Here is a 14,071-nt window from a genome sequence, read left to right as displayed (position 1 = left end):
GGATATTACATACACTATTTTAAATGCATTCAGTTTAAAAATATTTGATTTTAACAGAAGATAAAAACAGCTGATATTTAGGCAAATAGTCTTTCCTTAGCTTACTGTCATGTAACTGTATGAGGGTAAAGCGCATGCACAGTCTACACAGATTTAAAGTGCAAACACCTCCATGTTTTCTCCTGCGGTGTGACAAGGCCCTCACTAGTAAGAGCCCAGCACCTGAGTTTCCTCAGGTCACTTTCCTACTCCTCCTGTCCTGGACAGACAGACAACCACTACCCAGGTTCAGACTGCTCTCATTTTCTAGAACTTTATAGACATGGAATCCTGAAATACATACTCTGACATCCTGGCTTCTTCCGGCCAGCACGATGCTTCTGAGGCATGCTCATCCACTCTGTAGCATGTACTGACAGTTCCTTCTTTTCTGTTGCTGACCAGCACTATAAACACTGCCAAAAGACATTTGTTTCCTTTGAACTCTGTAAATTTTTATGGGTACATGTGCTTTCATTCTGAGAAAATGCTAAGGAATGGACTAGCTAGATCAAATGACAGACTTATGTGTAATTTCTAAGAAACGGCCAAACCGATTTCCAAAGTCCCTTACCATTCTACTTCCCAGCCAGCCAAGATGGCGCTCCTCCACACGCTCATGAACAGCACTACACCAGTGGGGTGTTTGCTGCTATCCAGTGAGTATGCCATAGTGTTCCATGTGCTCTTAACTTTTGGGCTCCTATTGGCTAATGATGACAACTATCTTTCTGCATTCTTATCTGATGTCCATCGATCAGAACTCTAGGCGTCGCATGTGCAAGTGACTGGGCCATGTCCTCGACCCCAGCCCGGTTCTGTGCATTTGTTTACTTACAGACAGGGTCTCCTAGCAGCTGACCCTGAACTTTGGATTAGTTTTGCCTCCACCTTCCAAGTGCAGGGGCATTACCACGCCTGGCCCATGTGCTCTCTAGTACAGTTTCTCTTCAAATATCTTACCCACTTTAAAACAACACTTAACGCAAAGTTACACAGAGAGAGTTGTGATAATTCCTTATATCAGTAGATATAAGTTCTTTGTAAAATACAGTTTGCACACATTTTTTCTCAGCATGTTCTTGTCTTTTGAAAAACAAAAATTTAAAATCTTGAATCTCAATGTATTTACTTCTTCTAGTTTATAGTTTGGGAATATATTTAAAAAAATCTCCCCGGTGCACTAGGGCTCTCCTTCTGCTACCTCCACCAGCTTTTGTACACTGAGATGTGTTGTAACTCTTGTATGTGGTATGATGTAATGGTTGAGATTCATTTTTAGTACTGTTTAAAAGACTGCACTTTGTATGTGTGTGATGTACATGTTCACATGTATGGAGGTACAAAGACTAATGCGTATGCACCTGTGCACCCACAGTGTGAGTGTACGTGTTGAAGCCAGAGGTTCCTGATGGGTACCGTCCCCTAACAGTCTCTATGTGATGAGGAGGGGTCCTCCCTGAACTTGGGGTTCAGGGATTCGGTTAGTCCAGTTAGCAGCTTACTCCACACATCTCCCTTCTGCCTCCCAGACTCGGGGCCACTAGGCCCATGTAGATGCTGGAGCTGTAAATGCAGATGCTTACGTGTGTGCAGGAAGCACTTTTAACCACAAAGCCTCCTCTCAGAGCCCTGAAAACACCATTTTTGAGCTTGGTGTGTAAATCAGAGAGCTTGCAGAATATATGTAAAGCCCCAGGATTCATCCCAGAGCCCCCCACCACACACGCACCAGGGGGTAGGGGGAATAACTTTAGGACACAAAATGTAAAGTGTTTGGAAAACAAAAATAAGGCTAGAAGATGCTGAACAATTAATTCAGTAATTAACTAAAATGGAAGAAAGCAAAAGCCCCAAACCAATATAACTCTTCACTCTTTGCATGACCCAAGCTTGTGTGGCTTCACACCTGCCTGTTAGTTAATGGCCTTGTGTGTTTCTAATGGAGCTGTCACTGCTGCCATTTTCTCTTTTAATCTCTGAGCCTTCCTAGCTCACTTTTCTTCTCCCTGTCCTCTTTTCCTTTTGTAAGTGTCTCACCCCTCCTCCCACAGCCTACTAGAGACTCTGGAACACTGGGGAGGGTGACTTTCTTCACCCGTCTCTGTCCCTGCCATGCATTTGTTTGTTACCTACAGTCTCCCTATCATCTGTCCTGTCTGTGGCTTGTGCCTTAGCTTCCCTGCTACTTCCCTTACTGCTCCTCCTTAGAACAGGATTTCCCTTTACTTCTTCCCTGTACCGGCATGGGCTCTATGCCTCCTTGGTGATCATCAGTCATATTCCAATGACAAATTGCTTGTATTTAGCTGCTGCCTTCTGCAGTGTCTACGAGGACAGATCCACAGTAAAAGCTCTGTAAAAATGTGTTCAAAATCTCAAATCTACGCTTCTAGCTTGGATCTTTTCTTATGTCCTAGACGTCCAGGCACCAGAGTCAATTCTAACCCACTGGTTCTTCTACTATGTCTCCTAACGACAAAGAAAGGGCGGAGAGGACGATCAGAAAACTCTCTTCTCTAGGAGGTACTACTATTCTACCATCTGTCAAAAAGACAAGACAAACATCATAATGGCGTCCTCAACTGTACACATTTGCTCTCAAACACTTGTGCTGCCTGGACTCTGTTAAGCTTATATTTGATCGGAAATCAGGAAGTGGTCATAAGTTCTAAGTTATCGTATATATAGTAAGGCACTCTCTAGACGGCTGATTCTTGCTACGAGCTAACAGTTCTATTCTGAACCACCATCCAAGACACTATGGGGTGTACTAGGGGCTTCTATAGTTAAATTCAACAAGGTATTACAGATTACAGGTATCTTGTGGGCTGTGAACAGGCAGAATAAATGGAGACAACTGTGTTTCAAGTACCGCATAAGTTATGGACATTTCAAAATGCCCAAAGTACATTAGAAGCAATGCACGTAGCAGTTTTTCTTTTTGCCACAAGATGGCAATAAACTTCAAGTTGTGGGGGGTTGGGTAAGGAGGGAAAGGATCAGTTTTCTCATTAAAAACGTAGTTTACAAATGTCTACAAAGAACAAAAATGAAAATCACTTCTAAATAAGCCTACACATTCTGGTTTTTATTTATAGTGAAATTTATGAATGATTCTTTCCAAATAAAGATAAAAATAGCACAAAATTCCCACATTGCTACTGGAAACCCCATTCTATCCAAAGAAACATATCCAGCAAATTCTTCATTTTTCAGTAATTTTTATCCTTGAAAAGGTCAAGTAAACGACAGTGGTGGTACTGTTATACGATCTTTTCTGCCTAAGGACAGAAGGCTAAAAAGCTCTACTGTCAATTCCAGAGAAGCGGATGCCAATTAAGATAGGACCCTTAGAAAAATTAAAAACAGCCGGTGACGAATGAAAGCACAAGCCGCCTTCTCGGGAGTGGCTTATAAAGGAACTCCTACAGCAATGCTAAGACGTTCCGAGCAAGGGAAATGAGAGCCACGGTATCTCCATGCTGGTCATGCTAAGATGAGACTAGTCTCAGCCTAGGTTCTAGTATGCGTAACAAACCAATTATTTGATTATTATTCCTTTAAATAACAGGGTGCAAATACACCTGAAGACTGATCCCTAAGTCAAGTCTCTACTCCCCCATGGAGTTACTGCAGAAGCCTGCAGCTAAGATTGGGGCTCTATAATCAAATCACTTTGGAGGTTAAGTCTTGACACCCTCAATTCCTAAATATACAACTCTGAGCAAATCAGGTAACTTTCTGTGCCTTGCTCTCCTCCTCCTCCTCCCCACACGAGGACGGCACTGGAGCTCCTGGGAGGGCTGAAGTGATGGTGCACACGAAGAACAGTGCTGCGGACGCACAGTCAGTGTGAGGGGTGGCTGCTGCTCACTCCGAATCACTTATTTCTGATTTTAGTGTTTGGAACCCCTCAGATTAGTATTATTAGAACTTAAGCCCACAATTCTATACACAATGAGATCCCTTGATCCTAAGCAAGTAAGCCTTACTAGGTGTCTTCTCTGTAGGCTCCAGATCCATGGATTTAACTATTCTCCAACTGGGAATCCTTCTTTACTGTTTCCAGGTTTCTTAAAAAAAATGTGTGAGGGACTGGGGATTTAGCTCAGTGGTAGAGCGCTTGCTAGGCAAGCGCAAGGCCCTGGGTTTGGTCCCCAGCTCCGAAAAAAAAAAAAAAGAAAAAAGAGAAAAAAAAAAAATGTGTGCGCGTCCCTGCAAGTCCCATCTGTGCTGGCGAGAACAGGGCAGTTACAGTGCAGAGCAGAGAAGCACTGAACATGGTCTCCAGCGTGAAGTACCTCGACAGATCCTGGATGATACTCTTCAGTGGTCATCACAGAAACACTCAGCGCTTTTAAGTCACTATTGATAATAGATGGGGGACTCCCTTACATTTCACAATTGGCTCCCTGGTTTCAAGCTTTCTTAAACAAGTTAGGAATATAACTCCAGCAAGCTAATAGGACTAAAAAGACTTTAAGTGTCCTGTGTCTAAGCACGGTAGGGCTGCTAGCACTCAGCTCACTCACGGCAGGGTCTCTTCCTTGATGCCATGTTCCAGGTATCTGTGTCAGGAGGGAGCATTTGACTTGTTTTAGGTTCTAGATCACAAAATGACTTCTGGTCCAAGACATGTGAGCTTATTCCATTCACACTCCCTGTCCTCATCACTTCCTGGAAAACATACTGAGACAGTGGCTTCTTAAAGTAAAAGGAATCCTAGATTCTAGGCCAGGAAGAAAAAGGGGCTTCAGTGACCCATGATGGTCTTGGAGGAAGGAAGAATACACTTTTCCTAAGACTCAGATGTTTGTTATTGTAAAATGACTTAGATTAACATAGTGACTACCTACGGCAGGCCTATCCTCCAATGTACATGCTAACAGGGGACAACAGAGGTAAAACAGGTGGGAGAACATACGTCCTAGTGGGCATAAGTAACGGAAAGTTGAAGACTGAAACCTTCAGAAAATGGGGATGGAAAGGCATAGATCCTGGGAGGCTGAAATCCGTCTCCTCGGCATCTGTGCTCTGGCTGTGGAGTATCTTTATCTACAGACAAATACCCAGAGAGCAGGTCTTACCTCCGCAACTGAGCGTTCTCACTTCTCAACGGCTGCAGGGCCAGGGCTATTTCAACTTCCACATTTATGTGACCACTCACTGCTAAAAGTCCAGATATGCACGCCTCTACTTCTGTTAGCAATCTCTGAACTTCTGAGTCCTCTACAAAAGAAAACTGAGTACAATCAGTATTTTAAATCGACAAGATTACTGGCATGAACTACTAAGAGTCTTTATAGATAATATGCACTCATTACAGATTTCAACATCATTACTCATTATTATACACATTCTATGTTTCTTTATCTTGCTGTCTGTATTTACTTAGAACAATTCTAAGGAACTGTTAAACTGCGTAAAAAAATAATCTTAAATCAAAAAATTATTGTATTTAGTGATTTTTTTTTTTTTTAGCTAAGTGAAGTGGGAAACAGCCTATACATATCTCCTAGTTGTCACTTATCAAAGCTCTATGAGGACTCAATGATTACTGTGCAAGTTTCCCATAACTGGTTACTTTATAAACACCAACAATACTTTGATCCTGCATCTAAACATATAGTTCATCATCACTTGGTGGTGGCACACGCCTTATAATCCCAGCAGTCAGCAAGGAGTGGGGAGTGAAGGTAGCAGATGGAGGTGAGGGGTGGGGGTAGGCCAGAGGCAGGGGGATCTCGGAATTTAAGGCCAGTCTGTCTGGTCTAGAGAGTGAGTTCCAAGTCAGCCAGGGCTACACAGAAAAAAAAATGTGTCTTGAAAAACAAAAACAAAAACTATAGTTCATTTTAGGTGATTCATTTGGCAAAATACTAAATGTGGACTTTCTAAGACTTCATTATTTAACTTTATAAAGTACAACCAATGTGACCCAGCTGACCTCTACCTTTTGTTACTAACAGTGGAGAGCAGCTATGACTGGGAGTGAGCAAGTAAGTATTCTTTTATTGTCCCCTCTGTCCCATCAAACATGCGAGTACAGTCACGTACATGCGGGTGTGCTGGCTTCCACAGTACTGAACACTGATGGGAAGTGCGTGCACAGTGAACAACTATGTCCAGCCACGGCGTGATCCTCCAAAGGTGCACGGCCGGCTCAGTTTTAAGAGCTCTGACCTTAGTCAAACCGCATAAAGACTGCATGACTTCTTGTGTCTCCCATGTTCTGAATTATGTATGCACAGTACAATAGCTAACATGATTGCGTAGATACACGTTGCCTCGCCTCCTCTGTTAATTTCTGTGGTGAGAAGGCTGGAAGCCTGGCCTTAGCGACAGGAAAGCTCTGCTGTCATCTCCTAGGATCAGTCACCAGCCTGCACCCTATTTTTTGACTTTAGTCCTTCCTCCTCGATAGTTTTTATTTTTTATTCTTTGGCCAACATTTCAATGACTTCATTCTTTTAGCCAAGGCTTCTTCATAGTTCAACAGAACTAAAGAAGGTCCCTCACGAGGCTGCTGGGATTAGAATGAGATACTATCATCCAAAACTCACTCACTTTCCTCATCTGAAATGGAGGCAATCACAAGAGTGCCGTGAGACTCAGGAAAAGCCACCTAAGAGAGTACAGCACAGTGCTGGGCCAAGGGAGCACTCAGGACACCTGACACTGTATCATTGCTGCCACTGCTGCTGCCATGATTGAAGATTTCGGTGAAAGAAAAGAAAGGGCCAGGTGTGGTGGTTCCTATCTTTATTCCCAGGACTTGGTGGCTTTCTGTGAGTTCAAGTCCAGCCTGACCTACAAAGCAAGATTCAGGCTAGCCAGAGCTATACAGTGAGTCCCTATGTCAAAAAATAAAATAAACAAAACAAAAACAAACAAACAAAAAACTGCCTAATTTGAAAATCTTAAAACAGGAATTTTAAACTTAACCTATGGCTTAACTGTGCAGTATTTACAAGGATTTTAGAAATCTGTGTATGTGTTAGCCTATAAATGGCAGCTATTCCATTAGTTCCACAATCAACTACTGTGCTTTCTTTCATTTTTTTTTAACGAATTATTTATTTATTATATATAAGTACACTGTAGCTGTCTTCAGACACACCAGAAGAGGGCATCAGATCCCATTACAGACGGTTGTGAGCCACCATGTGGTTGCAGGGAATTGAACTCAGGACCTCTGGAAGAGCAGCCAGTGCTGTTAACTGCTGAGCCATCTCTCCCGCCCGTGCTTTCTAAGGTGACATAGACTGATCTGTAATTCATCCCAAGCAAACTCCATACTTCAAACGTGCAGGCACGCAAGCATGCACCCCAAAACAACAATTTGGCTCAAAGATCTTTTCCTTGATTTAAGAGAAAAATACTAAACATAAACTAAGAACTAGTAAGTGGTTTCTGTTGTTACACAAGGTGGAATCTGTTGAACAAAGTAACAGTTAGTTATTAAACAACAGAAGCAAATCCACATCTTTGTTAAACAAAAAAGTCATCCTGGGAGGAAGAAGAGGGATCCAATAGCAGCAGCAGCTGCAGGGTAAGCTGAAGTAATCCACATGAAACCGTGTCTCAAGAAAGAAACAAAAGCCCTAAAACCTAGGACGACAACAGAACTCTCCCTTACGGGGTCAAGACACAGTTCTGTGACACACACTGGACACTGCTGCTCCGTCAGTGACACCCGAATGACATTTAGAAACCACCACACGCTATCAAGCAGTGCAGACGACAGAAGAACCATCAAGTGCTTGGCTACCTTGCTCTTGCGTCAGGGCCTTGAGTTCTCCCAGCAAGCACTTGGCAATTCTGACTTTCTCAGCAGTCTGGCTCACGTTGTCTGCCTGCTGCACATTCTTGGCGAGCTTTGCGTCTTGCTCATGGATGCTTAAATACTTTCCTTCATTTGTGGCCTCTCCAATTTGTTCTCTGGCACATTTTTCTTCATTAGTGGCCAAGAAGGCTGGCTGTAACTGAGAGGGACTTGGGTATGCCTGACTGTCCGAGAGAGCATCTTTTCCATGAGCTGGAAACAGAGACACGTGTGTTTGGAAACACTTTGGTAGCTCTGCTTCCTTAGGAGCTCTCTGTTGTGGCGGAATCCAACTCCCAAGATTCAGCTGCTGAATCTTTGAAGCAGCGGCACCGTCAGAGTGGGGAGGGCCATGTGCAACTCCAGGATGGACGCTGGATAAAGTCCTGGGAGCATCACGGTGCCGCACAGGGGTTGTCTGACCCTGTGATTCAAACTGGTTAACATCATCAGTCTGAACTTCCTAAAGCAGGAAAAGAGTAAGCCTTCAAAAGTATGAACAGATATTTCTAAGACTATAAAAACACAAATGAATTAATATTAGAACATAATTTGCTACGACTACAAACCAAGTTTGGATATTTTCAGCTTACAAGCAAGCTGGTCCTTTTCACTACACAACAAAGACTGGTTTTTCAGAGCTTAAGTAGATCACTCTGCAATGTGGGAACATTAGGCCGTGATGAAAATAGACTGTTTACAAATACCACACATGCTCTAAATACACCAGAAATTAGTCCACATTTGGACTCCAACAAACATTTTCATTTTGAGAAACATTTTAAGAAGCAAGCTCAGGGGGTTGGGGATTTAGCTCAGTTATAGAGCGCTTGCCTAGCAAGCGCAAGGCCCTGGGCTCGGTCCTCAGCTCTGGAAAAAAAAAAAAAAAAAAAAAGAAGCAAGCTCAGAGGCTAGAAGGATGGCTCATTTGTTAGGACTTGTTACTTCTGCAGAGGACCTGGGTTCAGTTCCCAGCACCCACATGGCTGCTCACAAGTCCAGTTTCTGGGGATCCAATGATGTCATGCATGTGTGCACAGGCATATATGCAGGCAAAATCCCCACACAAAACCAAAGTATTTTATTTAAAAACCACACAGAGATTTGATAAAAATATATTCAGCTAGGGATGGAGCCCAGGGGTAGTATTTGTCTAGTATGTGTGGGGTGCTGGGTTCAATTTTTAGGACCACAGAAATAAAAATGTATGTGTATATATAAAGTGTATATGAATATTATAGTAATAAAACTAGCTGTTAGTTCAAAGTCAAATCAGAGACTAGTGGTTTTATTATACAACTTAGCTCAGAGACATATTTGTCTTAAGAGAAAAATACTCACAAAGTACAGCTAACCATATAAAAGGCATAAATCAAGAATACAGTCATACATACTATTGTATTAAGTGAAAAAGCAGCATATAACGGTGTATAACAAAGCTCTTATTTTAGAGAAAAAGCATTTACGAACAGAGAAGAAAACTCATAGTTAACTGAGTGAAAACACACTTTACCAGGGTACTGGCTGTGCTTGGGAGGGCGCAAAGCGTGATTTCTCTTTTCTCATGATTTCTTCTCTTTCTCTTTCTCACTACTCTTCTTAAGAGTTAAAACTTTTTACTACAAAAAGTTATGAAATTGGTTTTATATCCTATTATATTTGATCAATAAATTCAGTACACTGCTAAGATGACAATTTCTCTAAGCAAGCTGTTACTTTAGTAACAAATTATATATACCCACAGAGTGGACCATTAGATGGCAGGATGGCTGCTGAGGGGGCCAGACTGAAGCGGAAGACCAGCCAAAACCAGAATGTGACATTGCCTGAGAGTCTACGGAATTAAAAGGAAAGAAGCATGCATCATTCACATCTTACAGTGTTATGTAATTGCAAAGTAATTTAATCATAGTTCACATTCAGCATTCTGAGACTACGGTAGGAACTAACCTGAATTAGACATGGTATGGCACATAGCAGGCCTTCCATTGGGGCCATTTTTTGAAGCGAAGCTATTCATCAGTGACATTTGAGTCTGCACATGTTCACAGAGGGCTTGGTATATTATCGGTGAGTACATTCTGTAATGATCTTGTACTGACCAATGCTGCGATACGTCACTTCCAGTAGAAGTTTCATTAGGCATCCATCTCTTATTTTCTGATGATACTAATGTGGAAAAAGGAAATGATTCTTAAATATGAATCTTTAACAACTTTACCCTAATATCTTTACTATAGCTCCCAGAAGAAAATCATCCCAACTTCTTTTGAAAGTAATTAATGAATTAAGTTTCTCCAGTTAAAATTCATCTGTACCTATTCCTTAAGATCTCCAGTAAGTGCTACTTGGAAAATCTCTCTTTCGGTTCCAGCACCTGCATGTGGAGTGCGCTATCACTAACGTTCACTAAACTCTTTCACCTGGTCCCTTGTCCTGTTCCTGTCAGTGGAAAACAGAATAGGAAAGGCAAAACACTTTGTAACTTTCTATGTTTTCATAGTTAAAAAAAAGAAAAAAGGTCAAACAGCGAGAACAGTGGACAATCAAAAATCATGAAGAAAACAATCTTAATCTCGTGTTAATCATTCCCAGATCTGACCACCACCTACATTTCCAACTCTATTATTCTCAACTCAAATGTTCTATCCACTTGAGGCCAGTGTAGACGCGCACCACCGAGCGTCTTGTGGTGTTCCAGTGCTTCTTGCTGCTTCTGTGGACTCTGCCATTCTGCAGAGCCTCAGTTTCTTCTGGATCAAGCCACTGCTTCTGGTTCATGTTTGGTGTTTGGACTAGACTGCTGATGTCCTGACAGTGAAGACTGTAATTGCCCCAAAGAAATATTTCTAAACAGGTCCGCATCCCCCATTTTCTTTCTTTCTTTTTTTTCTTTTCTTTTTTTCGGAGCTGAGGACCGAACCCAGGGCCTTGTGCTTTCTAGGCAAGCGCTCTACCACTGAGCTAAATCCCCAACCCCCCCCCCCCGCCATTTTCTATTAACCTTTCTTTCCCCTTCCTCTGGTAGGTGGGCCAAATGTCGAGGTTGAAGTATTAAAGAACCCTTCCTTATTAAAGAGGGTTTTGGAAACTCTAAGCCTGCACCTCCTTTTCTCCCAGCCCTTTCCCCTACCTCTACCTCCATCTCCTCTGTTTCTCTTCAAAAAAAGGCCAGGCCTCCCGTGGATGTCCAGTGGCCCCTGGGCAGGAGTGCTTCTTGGGCTTCCTTATTAAAAGCTTCACTAGTGTATGTGCCTGGTATTGATAAGCTAGAGAATGAAAAAGGGTTTGATATGGCACTGTTCAATAACTGGTATAAAAACATCTGGATTCTATTTCCCTGTCTAAGAAGATTCCTCTTCCCAAATGCTTACTAAACAGGATTAACAAAGGGAGAGGATCTGGTAGAGCATAAATTATCAGGTTACAAAATGGACTTTGAAAAGCAGCTTGGGGCAGCACCTACGAAACCAAATACAGGCTGACACAGTTCCGTGAGCTTTACGACTGCTAAAGGACACACACTAGAATGTGCACGAACTGGCTGAGTAGCCTTGAGGATTTGTCTGACCTTTCCTTACCTTTTCCTTATTAGAAAATTGGTGATTAAAAGAACACTGCTTCCTTGGAGCAGAGTGGTTTTAGGGTTGGCTAGGAGACTTTGAGGTCTGATTCCTATTCTAACATATTGTTGCTTCTACAGGAAACTTAGGTAAGATGACAAAGTCCTTATAAAAATGGATTCAGATATCCCACAGTCTTCCAGAAAAAACACACCTACTCCATCTGCATGGCCAGTCACCCAATAGATCCAAGCACTATGGGAGGCAGGCACAGCCAAGCCCAGCCTGTCTTTTAGGTGCTATGCAGCAGACTTTCACAGCAGTGAGTCTTCAAAACCAGTTTTCTTGTGAAGAGTGTATGTGCTGCTGGAAAAGCCAGTCTCAGGCAATGCCTGAGCATGGAGGGCCATGCGACCTAAGACTCACACAGAGACAAAGATCATTCCTATGAAGGTGAAAAGAATATGCTGTCTGCTCTGATCCAATTTTCAGAAACACACAGCTCACAGCCATTGTCTCACTGAAGTCCACAGGAAAGCCCCCAAACCAAGTGGGACCTTCTGGGACAACATCCAAGAAAACTAGAGCAGTCTACCAAGAGCAGAACAATCAACTGGTGGATTTGAGAGTGCCTTCAATAGTTAAACAAGCCCAAGAAGCAGTGTGAAAATGTGAGGAGTTTGATGTTAACACATGACCTTGAAAGTGAATCTGTAAATTCTGATGGGCATTACTGGGGGTATGGAGAGCCCAAGGTTTCATTTTTGGGAAACACTATTAGAAGGTGAATGTGACTCTTAGGACTACGCTCTAGGCCTGACAGGATTCAGAACCCGAGGGTTGGGATGATGGCTTAGTCAGGTGTTTGTCACTCAGGCACCCACTTAAAAACCCTGGCATAGCCATGGGCATCTGTGAACCCAGACCAGGAGAGCAAGAGAGACAAGAGGCTCCCCTGAGCTCACCAATCAGTTGGTCAGTTCAGCTGGGAGAGCAAACTCTAGACTGTGAAAAGATGAGTCTCAACAAACAAGATGGAAGGAAGTGCAGAATATTTGTGCTGCATGTGTGAAGCCTTGGGTTCAAGTCCCAGGACATAAAGAATAAGATGAGGCATGAGGAGGACACCCAATGTCAGCTTCTGCCATGTGCACATGCACACGGGACTGGAGAGGCCATTTCTTCCTTTATAGGAGGGGCAGGGTAATCATCGGTCTCTCTACCTTCCTATCTATCGTTTCTTCACCCTATGGACACCTCCAGGATAGGCTGCTGTACCCTTTAGTTTTGAGAGCAGAAAAGTAAGTTTGCTTGATGCTGCCAGTCACTCCCTCCCATAGAGGTCCCCACTCACTCCTTCAATTTCCCTGTCATTCCTTCAGTCCATCCCCCGCAACACTTTGGTCACAGAGTTAAAAGTCAGTCAACAATACTGTACTTGTCTTTTTACTTTGCATAATCTCATTGCTATTAAATACAAAGATGGAGTAAAATGCAAATAAAAATCACCAACTTCTAAAGATTGCTGAACTGTAGGTAACACTTGGCAACGTCTTAGAACAGCATGTAGCACACAGCAAAAACTCAGCAGCGTTGTGTCACTGAACAGTGGCAAACTGACCAGGAAGTAAATACTCCACTTTAACAACTCTTGCTCTCAGAAACGTACTTGTAAACATGATCCCTCTGAGATGGCGGGGACCCAGAGCAATAACAGATCATCTTTATCAGATGAGCTGCAAAACCGGCTAATACATTTCCTGTATCAGTTTTTATTAAAAATGAATTCACAATAAAGAAAATAGAACAATATCCTATAAAACTATTAACTCTGAAGTCTAAGATGATACCCAGGAGATCACAGTCACAGGCATAGTTTTGTCCTCTAGACCTCTCATTTCAGACTTCTCCTGGTTCCTTAAGAATTATCTAATGGAGGAGTTCTGAGTCCAGGTTCACAGGCCTAAGTTCTCAACCCACTAGCTCACCAGCCTTCTTTCTGCAATGTGTATCAAGCTAGATACACAATGTCCTGCCTCGGCCAGCAGATGTCACCATCCCACATAAATTAACAAACTCCATACAGGATTCTTTCTTAAAAGGCCAGAGAGTAAGCATTTCAGGCTTAGAAGCAAACTTTGTCTCTGTCACAACTACTCAGTGCCACCGTAATACAAGAGCAGGGAAATATATAAACAGTAGGTTCTAACAAAACTTTAGTTATAAAGTAAAACTAGATATCATTTCTAAAAACACAACTGGCTGTATGGTACCGACCCTAGTAAAGACTGATGCTGTCCAACAGAAACATAGTATAAGCAATATATGTAATTTAAAATTCTAATTAGTCTCATCAAAAGTTAAAAGGACAACTTACTTCTCATGTTTTATTTACGTGTAGCCAGAGTGGGGCTGCAGCTCAACAGTAGAGCTCTTGTCCAGCACATTGAAAGCCCTGAGCCTGATCCCCAACACCACAAAAATAAATAAGTAAATATAACAACAGTACTAACATTTCACTGTGTAAGGCCAGAACTAAAACACTTTTTGTATTAAATCTTCAAAAACCAGCATATATTTAAAGTATACCCAAAAATAGATGCTAAATTTTTATCAGAAACATTCCATCTCTATTTAGACT

At 42.3% G+C, this 14,071-nt stretch overlaps 1 protein-coding gene across 1 annotated transcript in view; it reads right to left on the bottom strand.

Moving 5' to 3' along the window:
- Ccdc14 (coiled-coil domain containing 14) overlaps nucleotides 1–14,071 on the bottom strand; it is a 34,419-nt gene that overhangs the window by 11,089 nt on the left and 9,259 nt on the right. Inside the window, exons 6-9 of the mRNA XM_032900151.1 lie at nucleotides 9,818–10,036; nucleotides 9,610–9,701; nucleotides 7,814–8,330; nucleotides 5,130–5,271 (exon numbers count right to left, since the gene is read on the bottom strand). Of these exons, the coding sequence (XP_032756042.1) occupies nucleotides 5,130–5,271; nucleotides 7,814–8,330; nucleotides 9,610–9,701; nucleotides 9,818–10,036 (970 nt within the window). The remainder of the gene's footprint in view (nucleotides 1–5,129; nucleotides 5,272–7,813; nucleotides 8,331–9,609; nucleotides 9,702–9,817; nucleotides 10,037–14,071) is intronic.

Source organism: Rattus rattus, chromosome 4, assembly GCF_011064425.1.
Source record: "Rattus rattus isolate New Zealand chromosome 4, Rrattus_CSIRO_v1, whole genome shotgun sequence".
Lineage (NCBI taxonomy): Eukaryota > Metazoa > Chordata > Mammalia > Rodentia > Muridae > Rattus > Rattus rattus.
This window is presented reverse-complemented; position numbering and strand designations above follow the sequence as displayed.